The sequence below is a fragment of the Cloeon dipterum genome, chromosome 1 (genome assembly GCF_949628265.1).
Source record: "Cloeon dipterum chromosome 1, ieCloDipt1.1, whole genome shotgun sequence".
Lineage (NCBI taxonomy): Eukaryota > Metazoa > Arthropoda > Insecta > Ephemeroptera > Baetidae > Cloeon > Cloeon dipterum.
The window spans coordinates 22,748,128-22,763,067 of NC_088786.1; the positions used below are offsets into that span (position 1 = coordinate 22,748,128).

General features: G+C 37.3%; 2 protein-coding genes across 7 annotated transcripts in view; both read right to left on the bottom strand.

Moving 5' to 3' along the window:
• Window positions 1–434: 434 nt before the first annotated feature.
• LOC135948451 (cystatin-A-like) lies at window positions 435–4,146 on the bottom strand. The gene is made up of 3 exons (XM_065497745.1): window positions 3,995–4,146; window positions 1,738–1,986; window positions 435–593 (listed from the first exon to the last, which is right to left on the bottom strand). Exons 2-3 carry the CDS (start codon window positions 1,912–1,914, stop codon window positions 453–455), a joined length of 318 nt encoding a protein of 105 aa, XP_065353817.1. The 5' UTR covers window positions 1,915–1,986; window positions 3,995–4,146; the 3' UTR covers window positions 435–452.
• A 3,800-nt stretch (window positions 4,147–7,946) lies between these two features.
• LOC135935946 (uncharacterized) overlaps window positions 7,947–14,940 on the bottom strand; it is a 42,784-nt gene continuing 35,790 nt past the window's right edge. For 5 of the 6 annotated variants that reach the window (XM_065478624.1, XM_065478606.1, XM_065478580.1 and 2 more), the window contains 10 exons: window positions 14,644–14,744; window positions 14,412–14,588; window positions 14,160–14,353; window positions 13,964–14,101; window positions 12,183–12,389; window positions 11,692–11,915; window positions 10,634–10,843; window positions 10,277–10,460; window positions 10,008–10,143; window positions 7,947–9,950 (listed from right to left, as the gene is read on the bottom strand). In XM_065478624.1, the coding sequence (XP_065334696.1) occupies window positions 9,899–9,950; window positions 10,008–10,143; window positions 10,277–10,460; window positions 10,634–10,843; window positions 11,692–11,915; window positions 12,183–12,389; window positions 13,964–14,101; window positions 14,160–14,353; window positions 14,412–14,588; window positions 14,644–14,744 (1,623 nt within the window). In that variant the 3' untranslated portion in view covers window positions 7,947–9,898. The remainder of the gene's footprint in view (window positions 9,951–10,007; window positions 10,144–10,276; window positions 10,461–10,633; window positions 10,844–11,691; window positions 11,916–12,182; window positions 12,390–13,963; window positions 14,102–14,159; window positions 14,354–14,411; window positions 14,589–14,643; window positions 14,745–14,940) is intronic. The other variant, XM_065478598.1, reaches the window with a different exon arrangement.

The following is a 14,940-nucleotide window of genomic DNA, read 5'->3' on the forward strand; positions in this document are numbered from 1 at the left end:
ATTTACAGCCTCTTTTAATACCTCTCTTGTGCAAAGTATTCCACTTTGTGGAAAACCATTAAAAAGCAGAGAATGATAATTAGGCTTCGCATACGTGAAATTATGAAAAAAGCAATATCAGCAGTGGTTTTCCTTTTATAATATTCAGAGAGTAATTAAAAATGCATCAACTAAACACAACGTTTACAGCAAGCACTAGCGTTGATTTCTTTTAATGCAGATTGTTTTCCTTTTAGGATCAATTTAAGTTAGTAAAAAAGGGGCGAGATAAATAGCATGAAGCACATATTTTTATTAATTTTATTAAATTGCAATAAAAACCGATTTAGTTTAATAATCAAAACTCATTTTATTTTTTATTATATATATTGTAAAAATATAATAACATATCTCATATGGCTAGTGAGTACATTTTAGTATAATATATATTGATTTAGAGCATCATTTTATTATTAGTCAAAGTTAAGGTGGCGCTCAAAATATTCGATTTCCTCCAACTCAGTCTTTCCTTCCTGCAGTCCGCTCAGTTCCACTTCCCCTTTCAGATTCTTGTAAATCCGCAGATGCAGAAAATTCCCGTTGCCCGTGTCCACCTTAAAAGTAAAATTTGAGAAGTTATCACTTTTTACTTTAATTCTGCATTGTTGAACAATCCATCAAAAAGTGCAAAGTCCAGCTAAGCCTTCAAGTGGTAACAAACCACAACATGACACTGTGTGGAGTGGTAATATAATATAAGAGCAACTTCCCTTCGCCTTATCACAAAGACCAAAGGCATTTGATTGAAACGCTAGACCTTGTTTCGTCGTGAGGGCCACCACGCAGAAAATATGCGTGAAGCAGCAAGAGTAAACTTGAAAGCGAAGCCTTTCATTTAATTTTTAAGAAAGTCAAGAAATTAATATATGACGGCCTCAAGAACATCTGCCTTCATTGGCATCCACCATCAAAATACTATCTAATAATTATTTTGTTGTTTAATCTCACAATTTTTAGTCGAATAATAATGTAATGTACGACAAAGTAATGTGAGAATAATAATAATTCTTATTAAATAATAAATGTTGATGGATGCCAATGAAGGCAGATGCGGATACACTTGAGGCGGTCATAATTTTTAAATACTGTCACAGCCTCATCAGTGTCAGTGTATAGAAAAAATAAGTAGCGAGCCATAAACTGAGGCAGCTTTGATTCTTTTGCATTGCAATGACGAGTCCGTTCAAATTTGAGAGAATTGTAAAAGCGTTCCGACTTCCAACTCTCTATTTGCTGATGGTTTGCACCTTTCCGGCATCCGTGAATTAATTTCAGTAGCACGGACTGGTCCTTTTCTTGACTGGATATCCCCCAATGAGCCCATTGGATGTTATTGGGACGCGAATTTTTCGCTATCAGGGGGCCACCCACCTCAAAAACAAAAATAAATAAATATAAAATAAACTTTAAAATTGATTAATATTCCAATATTCGTTTTTAACGTGTAAAACTGACAATTTTTGAGAATGGTGTTAGCTTTGGAAACGGAAATATTTGCAGTAAAATAATTTTCATTAGTGCGGGTCAACTTCGTTAGCCTCATTACGAAATACGTAGAATATATATTAAAGCAACATTAACCACTAATTTGTAAGCATTAAATTTGCAGGACTTCACTGCTGTATCCCTTTGACAGTCTAGTCACATTAGTCTGTATCAAACTAGACCCATTAAACGACAATTCTCTGGTGGACCTACCTTCACAAAGTAGTTGATGCCAGCAACCGTTTGCGGTCTGTACTTGAGCGCCCGGTACTGTGTGAGACTGGTGCCCAAAATCTGCTCCACCCGGGGTTTCACCCGATCACAAACATTTTGCACTTCGTCGCTCGCATCCCTGGCCGGCGCGGCTCCACCACAGACAACACGCGACATTATTCTTCTTCAAGGGCTTTTGTTGCAGCGCCGCTCGGCAAATTCTTGGCGCTACACGAAAGGAGAGAGATGCTGGAACAAAAGAAGCATGTTGCTGAATGAGGATACATTTATTAACGCGCGGATGACGCCTGTATGGCGAGTCCCTCAGCGCTGTGTCATTCGTGAGCGTGTATGCATGCAAATAACATTATCTGCGAGTGTCAGGGAAAAGCTTTCAAAATGGCGTTCAAATAATACACTGCCGCACAGAGAGCAGAGAGAGTGTGAGTTATGAATCGCGCCGAAGAATGTGACTTTGCGGGAAATGCTTTCAGCGGACGCTGATGCGAGGCAATTTCTCTTCTTTTTCATTAATTCTTTTTTTGGGTCGCACGCATATCTTTCTCCCTTGAGCACCCTCCCTCGTAAGGGATTGCTGGTAAGCTTGAATTTTGGTGCTAACACAGGATGAAAAAATAAAATATATTTCGGTAGCTGCACAATTGTCAGAACACGAGGGAGTATTGTACCCTCTGCGTCTGTCTTTCAACATCAGAATCTCGTTAAAGGTCCCTATGCGACTTTCAATGAAAAAGTCGCTCGACTTCAAGTGGTAATACAAAATTTTTTATTGGATTTCCAGGAAAGGGGTTTTTCAGTGGTTCTCTCACAAGAGAAGACCACGTAGCCGTGGCAGGTTGCCTTCCCATTTTTGTAAAGCTTTGACCAACACACATGAAGGAAAACTGTAAATCTCTTCTTGCTCAATTATTTTTCCTTTTTTGAAACAGCTTCTAAATTATCATCATTAGATAGTTTTTTCAATGGCCTAAAAACGCTACAAAGCCATAAAAAGAAATCGTGACACGTAAACAAATTTATTTGTAATGCATTATTGCTTTTGAATTGCCCACTCAATTTAGTGACGGTGTTTTCATTACTTTGCTTTACTAATAGAACGTTTTTATTTTATCGTTGTTGATAGTTCTGGTACTTTTGATAGTGCGGAATGATATGTTTTCTTTGCTTAGTATAAACGTTATATAGCTATGTTTAGATAAGATTAGAATATTTATTAGACGCATATACGGTGTACAACAACATGAAATATACCATATTACAAAGTGGTTTCAGTTGGAAATCACTTTTTTATATTTTGCGGCTTGGAAGAACGTAATACTTCTAGCTATATAATATATGCTATACTTTTTAATATAATTTGTTTTTTATTACAAATACCTTGTTGCAAAATTTAAATACGTGCTAAGATTAAAATTGATCCAACTAATACATACACATATTGAGACTCTTTTTTCGCTAAAAATAATCAGAAAAACGAATCCTAAATGAAAATGAAAAATTATTTATAGCATATACCCAAGAACCATAAAGTTGAGGTAAGAAATATTCTGCTCTGACAATTTATCTGCTTGTATGAAAGAGGAAACAGTGGCGGAAATAAAAATAGATTTTTATGCTTGTTTCTAAGAACAGACTTGAATCATAATCATCGCCGCGAAAGAGGATTGGAGGTTCTACGCGCACACATTTCGCAGAAAGAATCTTATTGAGGTCCACGAAAATCAAAACTGTTTTGTTAAGCAATTTGGTGCAAAGATTTCATCTCTGGGAATCAAAGGCAACTTATGTTCGCTTATTATAAATATGGCAGACTCACCATTTCGCCCAACTCACTCACACTTCTCGATAGGATAGGGCATTAACACATTGTTTCTTCCCATCAGAGCGAGAAGTGTGAGTGATCCGAAAGCGTGAGTCCCTTACATAACGCGTAAAACTCCCCTGATTTTTACCAAGGTGCCCGCGGATTTAAATTTTCCAGCTGGAGAGTATGTATGTTTAACATAAAATAATTCCAAAAATTATATCTTGAGTAGTTATCTTAGTTGCAAAAAGTTTATAACGTCGTATGTAGTAGCGGAAAAATTGCGCATAGCTCAACAACCAAATGCGAATTTCCTTCTTGCAAGAAAAGGGCAACAATCAATTATTTAACAATTAAAACTACATAGTGTATTTATTGAACGATGCGACGCAAATATTATATTACAGTTTACACCCTGGAAATGCAACTCACCGAAAACTGACAGCCGTGACAACCAAGTTCGCTGGTGTTGTTTGTTTTGTATTGTTGCGTTTTGCGTAGGGTAGAATAGAATATAAACGATGGTGTTGGCTCATCCGAATCAGCTGACTCTGACAGTGCTGAGTGCTGTGAAGCAGCGAAGAAAATAATTAGCCCACGCCCCAGTGAGTGAGTCATCGAAGCTGGCTTGCTTGTAGTTCACGTTCTCTCCGATAGTCTTTTTATGATAAAAATTTTATCTGACAAAACGAGTATGTAAAGCAACTAAAGGCAAAAGCAATAAGCAGCAAAAAAGCCACTACAAAATTTCCCTCGAGATTAATTAGTACTTTTAGTAAACATCCAAACAGTTTGAATAAATAAATGGTTCTAGTCCAAACGGAAATATTAAATAAAATTTTATTGTCTATTTTTTGTTCAATCTTTAAATAAATTGTTAAAAAATATATTTATATGACGACTTGAAATTTCCATTCAGGTATTTCTGATCAGGACTTCTTTTTGTTGGTTGAAGATTGTTATTATTATAATGTAGACATGTTTCGGCTCCAATTCCAACTGATGTTATTCACGAGATTCTACATTTTTCTGTTATAATTACATTATCATAATATATATTGTAGAAAATTAGAGTTAAAAAATGGAGGAAAACCATTCCTAAAAATATTTTAACAAAAAGTTAAACTATATTTACTAATTGCAAGCACAAATGCACAAGAAAAATAAAATATGTTTTTTATTTACAATTAGTTTAAACATCATGCAAATTTCCTTCTTTTTAAAAATATAGTACATAACAATTTAATTTTTAACATTTGTTATAACAATAATATTATATTATTGTTATATATATATATATATATATATATATATATATATATATATATATATATATATATGAGCAAAATCTTATGACAAAAAGGCCTCCAGTTAGGAGCCGTTACATGCCGAGAGTTAAAAAATTATAAAAATCTCAACTTCAACCAACGAGGACAAGACTATTTATTTCTCCATCGTCGAATAAATATATTTAATTTATTTGCGTCATGGCAATATAGATTTTCCCAGAGAGAGTAAATTTTACAGTAAACAAAAATGCAGCATGATTTTTACAACAATTTCTTCGTTTTCTTATAAATCTTCCTCAGAAAATATAAATAAGGAAAATTTTAAACGAGCAATTTATGAATAAACTCATTCAAGAAAAACACAACTATTTCCTCATTCTGCGCGGATCGACTAACTTTGCAAGTGAGATTTGATGGGCGCGCGTTTTTTTATTTGATAATTATCACTGGGTGAATTTTACTTTTAAATTTTAACACATAAAAACTCAAGTCTTAGATGGAAAATTTTCACTCTGCAGTGCCCTCTTGATTTGACAGCATGCAGTAGCAGTCTTCTGTGTGGTTCATAAGACAGAAATAAGAAACAGATTGAAATAATGAGGGATGTAATCTAGGGTGAAAGGCAGAGTTTCACGAAGTTGCTCTCTCTTATTTGATCATGCGCTCAGTAATTAGTTCAGTCGGTTGTTTTCAATCAGTGACTCAATTATGCTCAGTAAATATTTTATTTTAATGATACTACGATATAATGCTGATGAGGCCCAAAGAGTCAAAACAGTGGCCGTCTAAAACGAAAACGTGTGCCGAATTATTTTACTTCGCCTTAAATATCCATCGTTGCCGCCTTTCATTAAATTAATATTCGCGAAAGCTTCTTTTTTGTCAGGAAGGGAAAGGTTAAGCTTAATTAAAGCTTTAATTTTTCAAATCCACCCATTCTTTAAAATATCCTGAGAGATATATTGAATTGTCGCTCACTCGCTATTCTCATATAGTATGTAACGCACAAGTTGGCTCGCATTTTGAAGGCATTATTCTGAGTTGAATCGAAGCAGTGGGAGATATTTGAGAATTTCAAGGATCTAATCTAAACTTTCTGAACTCTTTAAAAAATGTCAAATATTAGGTGAAGTCGATAGGAGAAATCTGCGCGCATGTGTTACTGCAGACACACAAAATTCTGTAGAAAACTAGTCCACCTTGTTTGAGCCCTCTATAGTAGCCATACGCTGTACGATGTTAACCTGTTTGTCAGAACAAGAGCACATCGAATGAAACTACTGGCCCCGTTTTTAAGTGTTGAAGTGTCCGGAAACTGTTTTCAAGTTTAGATCTACCGTGTCTGTGGAATGATCTCCCAGCGAATCTGTGCCTAATCAAAAACGTATGTGTATTTAAAGAATTTTTAAAAGAACAGCTCCTCAAGAGATATTGAACCAACGTCTCACCTCTCTTTCAACAATGATGTTCATATTTGAATTTAGTTGTCTGGATAAGATACTGTATGGGGCAAAATAGCCATGCAGAACCATAATAAAGTTAATTTTGAAACTAATCATCAAGGCTGCCAAATGTCAGATATGATAAAATTAGTTTCGCTAATTTAGAGATTATAGAAACGCTCAAATAGCTCAACGGACTGGGAGACGCAACGCCGCCGACTCGCCACTTGCAGGTTTTCGCATCTTTTCCAGCGGCTTTAGGGACAAATGTCTGGCGTTTCAATCAAAGACCTCGGTGCGGAGAGGCGGGCACCATGTTATCCGCTTGGCGGTGTAATTGAAGACCAGCAAGGTTAAAAAAATCTCGTCGTAATCTTTCTGCACGTTCAGTTTCATCTTTTCCCTTGCGTAAATTGATTTAGCGCAATGATCAAATGTCACGCACGCAGGAAATCGCAATCATGAAAAGCGATCGATTCAATGAAAACGTGAGAATCATTCTAATATATTGCCATTCAAAAATGTGCCCCTGTGACACGCCGCAGTTTTCCTCTCGCAATATCGCAATCTAATCTTTTAACAGAAGAACAGACGGCGCAAAGGAAAATGCGTTCGTTCCTACATCTTCGAGCGACTAAATCTGTTTTGTGTTCTGGTGCGTTCTACCGCTTGTGCCACTTTCATTTATATAAAAAAGTTCTGAGTGGCTTTATACCATCTAAAATGTACGCAATCCTCGCCAGGCACAGCTCATCCGCGAAGTTGGGAAGAAGTGCGAAATTGAATTCTTCGCTAGTTTCTGACAAGGAAACTTACAGCAAAAAATCTCGTCCTCTGCAAATCTTAATATGTAGTTTCAATAAGAATGTCTCGGGCAATAAGGAAAAGATCGACCAATAATCAATTTTTTATCCTTTCAATTAATACAGAAGCTGTAAAACCCACAAGTTTTTCGAGCAATATCGCCTTTTGGTATTAAAATGCAAGCAAAATCAGGGTCAACTTAATCATTTAAAAATGCAAAAAAATTAATCTTAAACTATATAAAGTAATATCTACTTGAAAAAATAAGAGAGAGTGAGTTTCGGTGTTAAAAATGACGCACTTCTTGTTTTTTAGCTTTTCTCTCTTTTTTATAACGTCGATAAAACACCTCTACAAAGGAAAAATGTTCTTTTTTACATAAAGCATAAAAAACATCGCTGCTTGCAGACAGTTTGAACTTGCGTATCTATTAATCATGATAAAAGTAGTAAAGTCAAGGATTTAAGTGTGTGAAATAAAACCAGATGGAGTTCATGCGAGACGCAAAATATATAAAATGACAAAAAGTAGAAAGCGAGATAACAGAAAGATAACTGTGCAGAAGCCTCTGCGGGCAAGCCAGCCTAAAAAATATAAGTGGCCGTGAAACGAGTATACTTCATCAGGTAAAAAGGGCTGAGCAGAAAGATATTTTCCAACAAAAAGCACATAAGTGCTTTTACTCACGGTGAACGCTACTCTGTCAAAGTGCGGGACATTTTTGCTCACTACTTTAGCACAAAGAGAGCATTTTTGCTACTCTTTTTGCAAGCCGCATATACGAATAATGGTCACGTAAAGTTGCTATACAACTAGGATGGAAGCTTTGATGAAATCAAAGAGGTCAAAGCTATATCAATGAATTTTTATTCCTCTGAATTACATGCACAACATTGTATTATCAACCGTAAATATTCAATCCTTTTGATCTTCTCAATGAAATCCAATTAAATCCACAACGCTTGTGAAAACACCAAACAAGTGTTCACATGTTCGTATTTTCAACATGTCAAAGCGGTCGGTAAAATTCCCAAAATTACAAAGCAACATCATTGTTGGGTTATCCCAACAAAGAGTCAGTGGCGTAACTTCAAACAGAAATTTCGCCGGCTTTTCGTCGCCAGTGGGCAAGGAACACATAGTTTCCTTTTTATTTTTCTGCTGCTTTTGCCCGCAAGAAGAATAATAAGGAAAGAGTTTAGTGATGCAGAAAGCAAAGCCGATATACATTCTTCGTGTAACTCGCGCACAAAACTTTTAGACAATATGCTATAGGATCCGTGGTTTGCATCGTTAAACGGATTAAACGCACCAGGAAGTTTTTAATTCCACCTCACATAAAATATATTACACTCCATCAAAGAGCTTTTCTTCAGAGATGGAAGAACTTGCACTATAACTTCTTCTATATAGAGTTACGCCACTGATTCTTAGCGCGTAATAAATTACATGTTTTTCATTTTTCTCTTAAGGAATGCGTTTTCCTTTTTGTAAAATGTACAGCTGCCAACATTCTAACATCACCATATTCTCACAATATTTTTTATGATTCAAAACTGTAAAACACTTTTGCTATAACGAATTACCGCTTTGGAAAAATTTGTGCTTATATATTTTTGAAATTTTTATCCATATGAGTACACATCAAACAAATCTCTATATTTTTCGGGTATATGAATTTTTGGCAGTTTAGTGCATATTTTAATTTGCTGTAAACGCCAAGGCCAAAGATTTTCCTCCCTTTCATAATTCTCTCCAGAAGTATTAACTTTATTTTGGCACCAGCTCTCTTATCCTCTTCGTAAATTTACTTTAAAATGGATTTATATTTAAGTCTTTGCTTGTCTGTTTAAATATGCAGTGTGTTGTTTGATATACCCGCATCAAGGATTAACCACCTGGTTCCTACCTAAAGTAGTAGAGTGGACAAAGTTATCCGGATTTTTGGCGTTGTTTCAGCGGCGTTTTCCTTACTTTTATTCTGGGCCCCAGGGTCGTTATACAAACTCACCATCTCACTAGAGATATGCACATTTATCAATAGTTCACTTTGAGCCCTAAAGTTTTATCACATTCTTTGTGTACACATCACGTTTATTATCATTTTCGTTTATTATCAAGACACTTTAAAAATCGATTGAAATAAATTTGTTTCAAAAATGTTGTGCGAAATTATGTTTGTGTAAAGAAAAAAGCTCAAGCATTAAGACTAACTATAAGTTAAAAAAGCTATGATAATGAATCAAGATTCACGAGAAAAAGAAACAATTTTTAAAAATCTATACATACAGGTCTTAAAATTCATTTTTATAGGCATCGCATGTTTAGTGCTAGGTGATTTTAGCAGCGGAGAGGGGCACATAAAAATACATACTTTAGTACGGCTACGGTCTATCATTGTTTTAAAATGGTGATTTTGAATAACGATTTTCCCAGTGCTCTAGTTAGTTGGCTTTTTAAATACAGTTTAATTTTAGAAACAATGCGCTCTGTGAATAATTAGCAATGTAGCCATAAATTCGCTCAAAGGCCATAAAACAGGAATTCCACATATTTTTAAAAAGGAAACCTCCTGCAGGAGCCTATTCATTTTTTGTAATACGTTTTTTCCCAATTTTACAATAACACAAGTCACGTTCAACTTTCTTTCTTTCTTTTACACGGTAATGCATTACAACTGCATGGATTACCTGGATTTTGATTAAACATTTTGCATTTTATACAATGCAGATCAGAGCATGTGTATAAGTATAAATAGCTCCGAGACTTTTGAGTGATCAAAAAGGCTGGTTTGGCGCGGTTTAAGCGATTTTCAGCCATCTGTCAATGCTGTACTCCAGAGCAGCCATCCACCTGGGAACAAAAGCGTTCAAATAAAATGAGATGAAATTTTATCTTTCAGTCACTTACCTCTTTTTGTCCAGTTCCGTGTCTGTGTGAAAGTAAAAATGTTTCTGCTTCGATTCCGGCGCTAAAAGATCAAAAGCAAAGCGCTTCCCACCTGCGCTTGCTGTTTGCACTCGATACCCGTGTAGACACAATAAACCTGAAACAAATTGCACCTTACAATATCAATAATATATTTCGAAAAGAAACAAGCAGGTAAACAATCTAATAGTTTCTTTTTTTATTCCAATATTAATTTGATGATTGATTTTGTTGGTCAAATGAAACGTTACCTGAAGCTCTGGGAGAGTCTGATGACGGAAAAAGAAAGAGACATGCGTCTTTCAGCACGCAGTAGAGGCGATTCCAATTTCTCCAACGCCTTCCCAGCTTGTTGAGGAAGCCAAAGCAGTCAGGATTGATAATCTCTGACGGGCCCAGAGCCAAAGTGCCCCTATTCACTAATCGATCCTCCCACTGGAACCCAAGCAAGAGATAACCATCTCTTAATACACATTACTTTGGTTAAGTGATTGGATTTGTGCTCGTGTAGAAAACACCAAGATCACACTGTATAAAACAGCAGCAAAACTCAGCAGGGTAGAAAACACGAGGAAAAAGTCTGTTTTGTAAAGAAAATTAAATGAAACCTTGATTGGGGTCGTGGCTGCCGTGTAGAGGCTGGAAAGCCATTGATCGCGCTCGGCCTGGCTGTCGGCGCCGAGAGTCATGGCCAAGGCGCCGTCCTTGAGCAGGCGGATGAGCCAACGTGGTTCACTGGATCCGTCGCCAACAGCGGCGGGCTCTGGCGCCGACACGGTGTATTGCGAAACCAGAATTGCGCCCAGCGGCCTACTCTCCTTTAAAATTGAAATTTTCGGTTATATTTCCTTAGTTATAAAAATCAATTCTCGTATCGCGATTCTCAGTAAGTAATTATTTAATTAAAAGTACAATGATTACATGATATAAGACCAAAAGAAATATTTGCACTAGATACATAGTAAAGAAATTACTGGAACTGACAACTACAAATTTTCCGGTGCAAAACCTTAAATAATTTGAGAAATTTTCAGCTGGAAAATATTGTAATTATAGTTTTGCAATTTTAAAATCTACTATATACAAATAAAAACGATTTTATAATTGAAATTCCAAATTTAAATTTAAATTCAAAATTAAACAAAATTAGCGTTCTTAACTAGACTAAAATATATGCAACACGTTTAAAAAATTAAGACAAGTTCACCATTTGCGAAAGTCATTAATGTTTGAAGTTTAAAGCCGCCAATATAAATGGCGCCAGCGATTCCATTCAAATTTAAGGCTTTTTCGTTGTGATTTCAGACTCAGTTCTGTCAACGTGCATTCTTCACTTAAAATTTATTTTTGTGTTCAAAATAAAAATCAGTTCAGCTAATCGTCATAGACACGTTGGCATAGATTTTTTATTTTGAAAAATTATTTTTCACGTTTCTATGGCGATTTTTGGACCGATGTCGGTTTGAAAGAAATCATTTAAATGAAGAATGCATGGTGGCGGGATCGAGTCTGAAATCGTAGCGGAAGCAGTGCCTTTAAAACGAAAGTAACCGCTGGCGCTATCTATTGGCGGCTTCAAACATTAAGTAAGGGGCTTGCGCAAAATCTGAATTAGTTGCTTTAGTTATTTTAATAATACCGTATTTCCTTAATTTGTTTTACTTACCAATGACGGCGTTTTGTAGTAGTAGAGGCATCCATCAGCGCGCAAAACGAACCACCTGTGAACCCACTGCCCAGCGGTCGGTGTCTTCTTTACGAGGTGTCCGCACCTCTCCACCCCTGCAACGCACTCGGGGGAGTCGCTGTCGTCAGGGCTAATTAGATGCCTTGTGCGCGCCACTTCCAATTGCAGCACTTCCGAACCTAAAATCATTCGAATCCTACCAGCTAAAGGAAATTTCCGAAAATCAGTACACCAAAATACGAACGAACCATCCATGAGGCAACTCAGGGCAAATAACAAGATACAAAATTAATCAAAAGGCATTTCAATTCAAAATAAATTAAATATGTGCTTTTTAGAAGAGGCAAAGGAATTTTCCAAGCATTTATTTATAAAATAATACAGAAAAATATTGTACCATGCAGAAATATTACTATTAGAAGGTTTTAAAATTATATAACAAGTTAAATTCACAGCGATTTTTCACTGACCTGCATGCGCGATTTTAACCACCTCTGAATGCGAGGCGTCCAGCACATTGACCCCATTCACGCTGATGACAATATCGCCGACCTCCAGGCCAGAGCTCTCGGCCGGCGTGGCAGGCTCGATGGCCGAGACCACCACGGGACGCGAGCCGTGGATGCGGAAACCAAATTCGCCATCGCCTTTCCGCACGGTCACCGTTTGCTCAGTCTCTACAAAAATAATGAAACTACGCGTGAAAACCATTTTTCACTTTGGCGAGTGCCATGCAGAAGCGGCCTTTACCAGGATCACCATTTTTCGAAAACAACCTGAGGAAGACCTCCTGCCAGCAATAGATTCGCAACAGAGAGCGGTACACCTCGTCCACCTGGTCCGCGAGACAAACGCTTTCGAACATGACTGACGAGAAAATTTGTCTAAGCGTTTTAGAGGCTTGGTCTTAATGAGCGCGCTCGCTCGGAGGCGCCGTGCGCTAAAATTAGTTGTTATTCCGAGCGCAAAGGCAGAAATAACACACGCGATATTGTTTCATGCAGCAGTTATGCTAAGTGGTTGCCTGCTTGCAAGAGATGCGCTCGTCAGAATGTAAACTGGCAATTGTAAATAGTATAGCTTTGACGTTTTTCTAATTAATTAACCAAACATTTGCATTTAATTTTCGAGCTGAAAAAGGTAATATTTATTTCCTCAACTGCTTTGAAGGGAGCTCGACGGTTTAAATATATAATTGTTAATTTGGAAAATGTTTTTCTAATGATTATTTAAACGGCCGGGAAAAATCTCTAATTAATCACCTGGCACTAAATTTGCCACTCATTCATTTATCTGAGCGCAAAAATAGCGTCGCCGCATGCCGTTGTGCTGGTATTAGAACACAAAGCGCCGAATGGCATCTCGCCAGGGCAAATACTACGCTCAAGCGGTCCTGCCGCAAGAAATTCCTCAAAAATTGTGGTCCGAGGCGCGCGCACACACGTGCTTTCGATTTGCTTTTGTACATTTGAGCTCTATTTCGGTGTCGGCCGCGCAATTGTGAAGTACGCGGTCGCGGCTCATTTATCTCTTCGCCCATGGGCATTTGTCATCAAATCAAATTTGCGCGTGTTGTAAATTACACACTCGCGGACACAAAGGAGAGATGCGCAAATGCGGCGCTGGCCAAAACTGACAATGAGGTGAGCCAGACGCCAAGAGCCATTACAAAAAACACTGCGGTGGCTTGCACAAGGTTTGCGTCCTGCTATTCGTGTCATATTGTTAAACTTAAGTCACAAGACAACATCAAGGATAAAGCCAAGTAATGTGGTATTATATTTCCTTGTTTATTTAATTAATCGAATTCACTTTCGAGGAGATAATTATTATAGAATGGTAAAATTGATTCAAAAGAACTTTTTACAAAAGAAAAAGAATCAGAAATTAGGGAACACCTTTTATGCTTTGAAGTTATCGTATACGCAATAGTTTTTTTTAATATATCGTAGCCAGCAACTTCCATGTACAGAAACTGGTTAATTGAAAATCATGTTCCATTTTAGATCGTGAATTAGGTCTGCAACCAGCAGCCGAAACTAGTTGAGCAGGAGTAACACGGAAAAATAAATAAATAGCTCGCTCAACACCAAAGAAGCTGCATTAAAATTTCATTTTTACTGACACAGCATGTTAAATTTAGAAATAAAAAGTGTAAAAAAAACATGTTCCACGAGTGAGAATGATTTTTGTAATGTAACCGTCTCATCGAATAATTTGGATTAAAAAATATAAATTTAACATTTTGTACCAAACGTTCTAGCTGCAAGTCGTTCAAACATCTCAGCACTGGCCCGTCGATGAACCATCCTGTGAGTCACAGCCTGATAGCGGCGCCGGAAGTCTCTCTCGCTGCAAGTTGAGCCGTCTGGGGACGTTGGCGGTGATCCTGGTCGGGCAAGAATTTTATCTACAGCTCTCCGCATTAATTGTCTTTCTTGTCTTACCGACTGGCGTAACAGGTAAAGGCTTCTTCCAAACGAGTTTCTCGTCCCTGGGCGAAATGTAGAGCCAAAAGGTGGAGCGAAAGGAGCCATAAATCACGCCTATCTCGTCAGGATTCTCGGTCTGCATGTTGGGCGAACTGCCTGCAGCGCGTAAAAGTTCCAAACTCGAGTTGGCCGATCTTGATGACGCCACTCTGCAATAAAAGCGGACAAATATTAGAAACTAATAAATCTCGAGTCTCGGGTGCTGACTTTGTATTTTCCCCCTTCTCCCCCCGCCGCTCCTCCGACTTCGCCCTGGCCGTTACGTGTTTGCATGCCCTGTGCTGGTGTCTGCGGGGGTGGGTTCCAGTCCCCTCCTTGTGCTGGTGACCGCAAGAACCACGCTCTTCAGATTTAAACCGTCTCTTTTCAAGTTTCTTATACAGTCTACAATTTAAATACACGTAGATAATTACGCGATGAGGAAATACTATTGTTTTACCTTCCGCTTGGCTTCTTAGGGCCTTCAGGGGAGTCACCAAAACCTTCAGGTGGTTTGACAATGAAAGCGTTTCCATTTGCAGGGGCCTCAGCTTGTGCGGGCTGTGAATTAAAAGATAAAGAATGTTTTTATTTTTTCTCTAAAAGCATTCATTAATATAAATTAGCCATACATTAATCACAATTTCGAAAATGTGTGCAGAGAAATTTCTAAAAGTTCCAAATATATAAAATTTATATTATATTTAATGCATTTCATTAATTTTTCATAACGTTCTAAATATTTCCAGAGAGAAAA

Coding starts and splice junctions, on each gene's coding strand:
- LOC135948451 (XM_065497745.1), bottom strand. CDS start 1,914: ATGTCGCGTGTTGTCTGTGGTGGAGCCGCGCCGGCCAGGGATGCGAGC. Junction 594..1,737: donor GCATCAACTACTTTGTGAAG/GTAGGTCCACCA, acceptor TTTACTTTTAAG/GTGGACACGGGCAACGGGAA.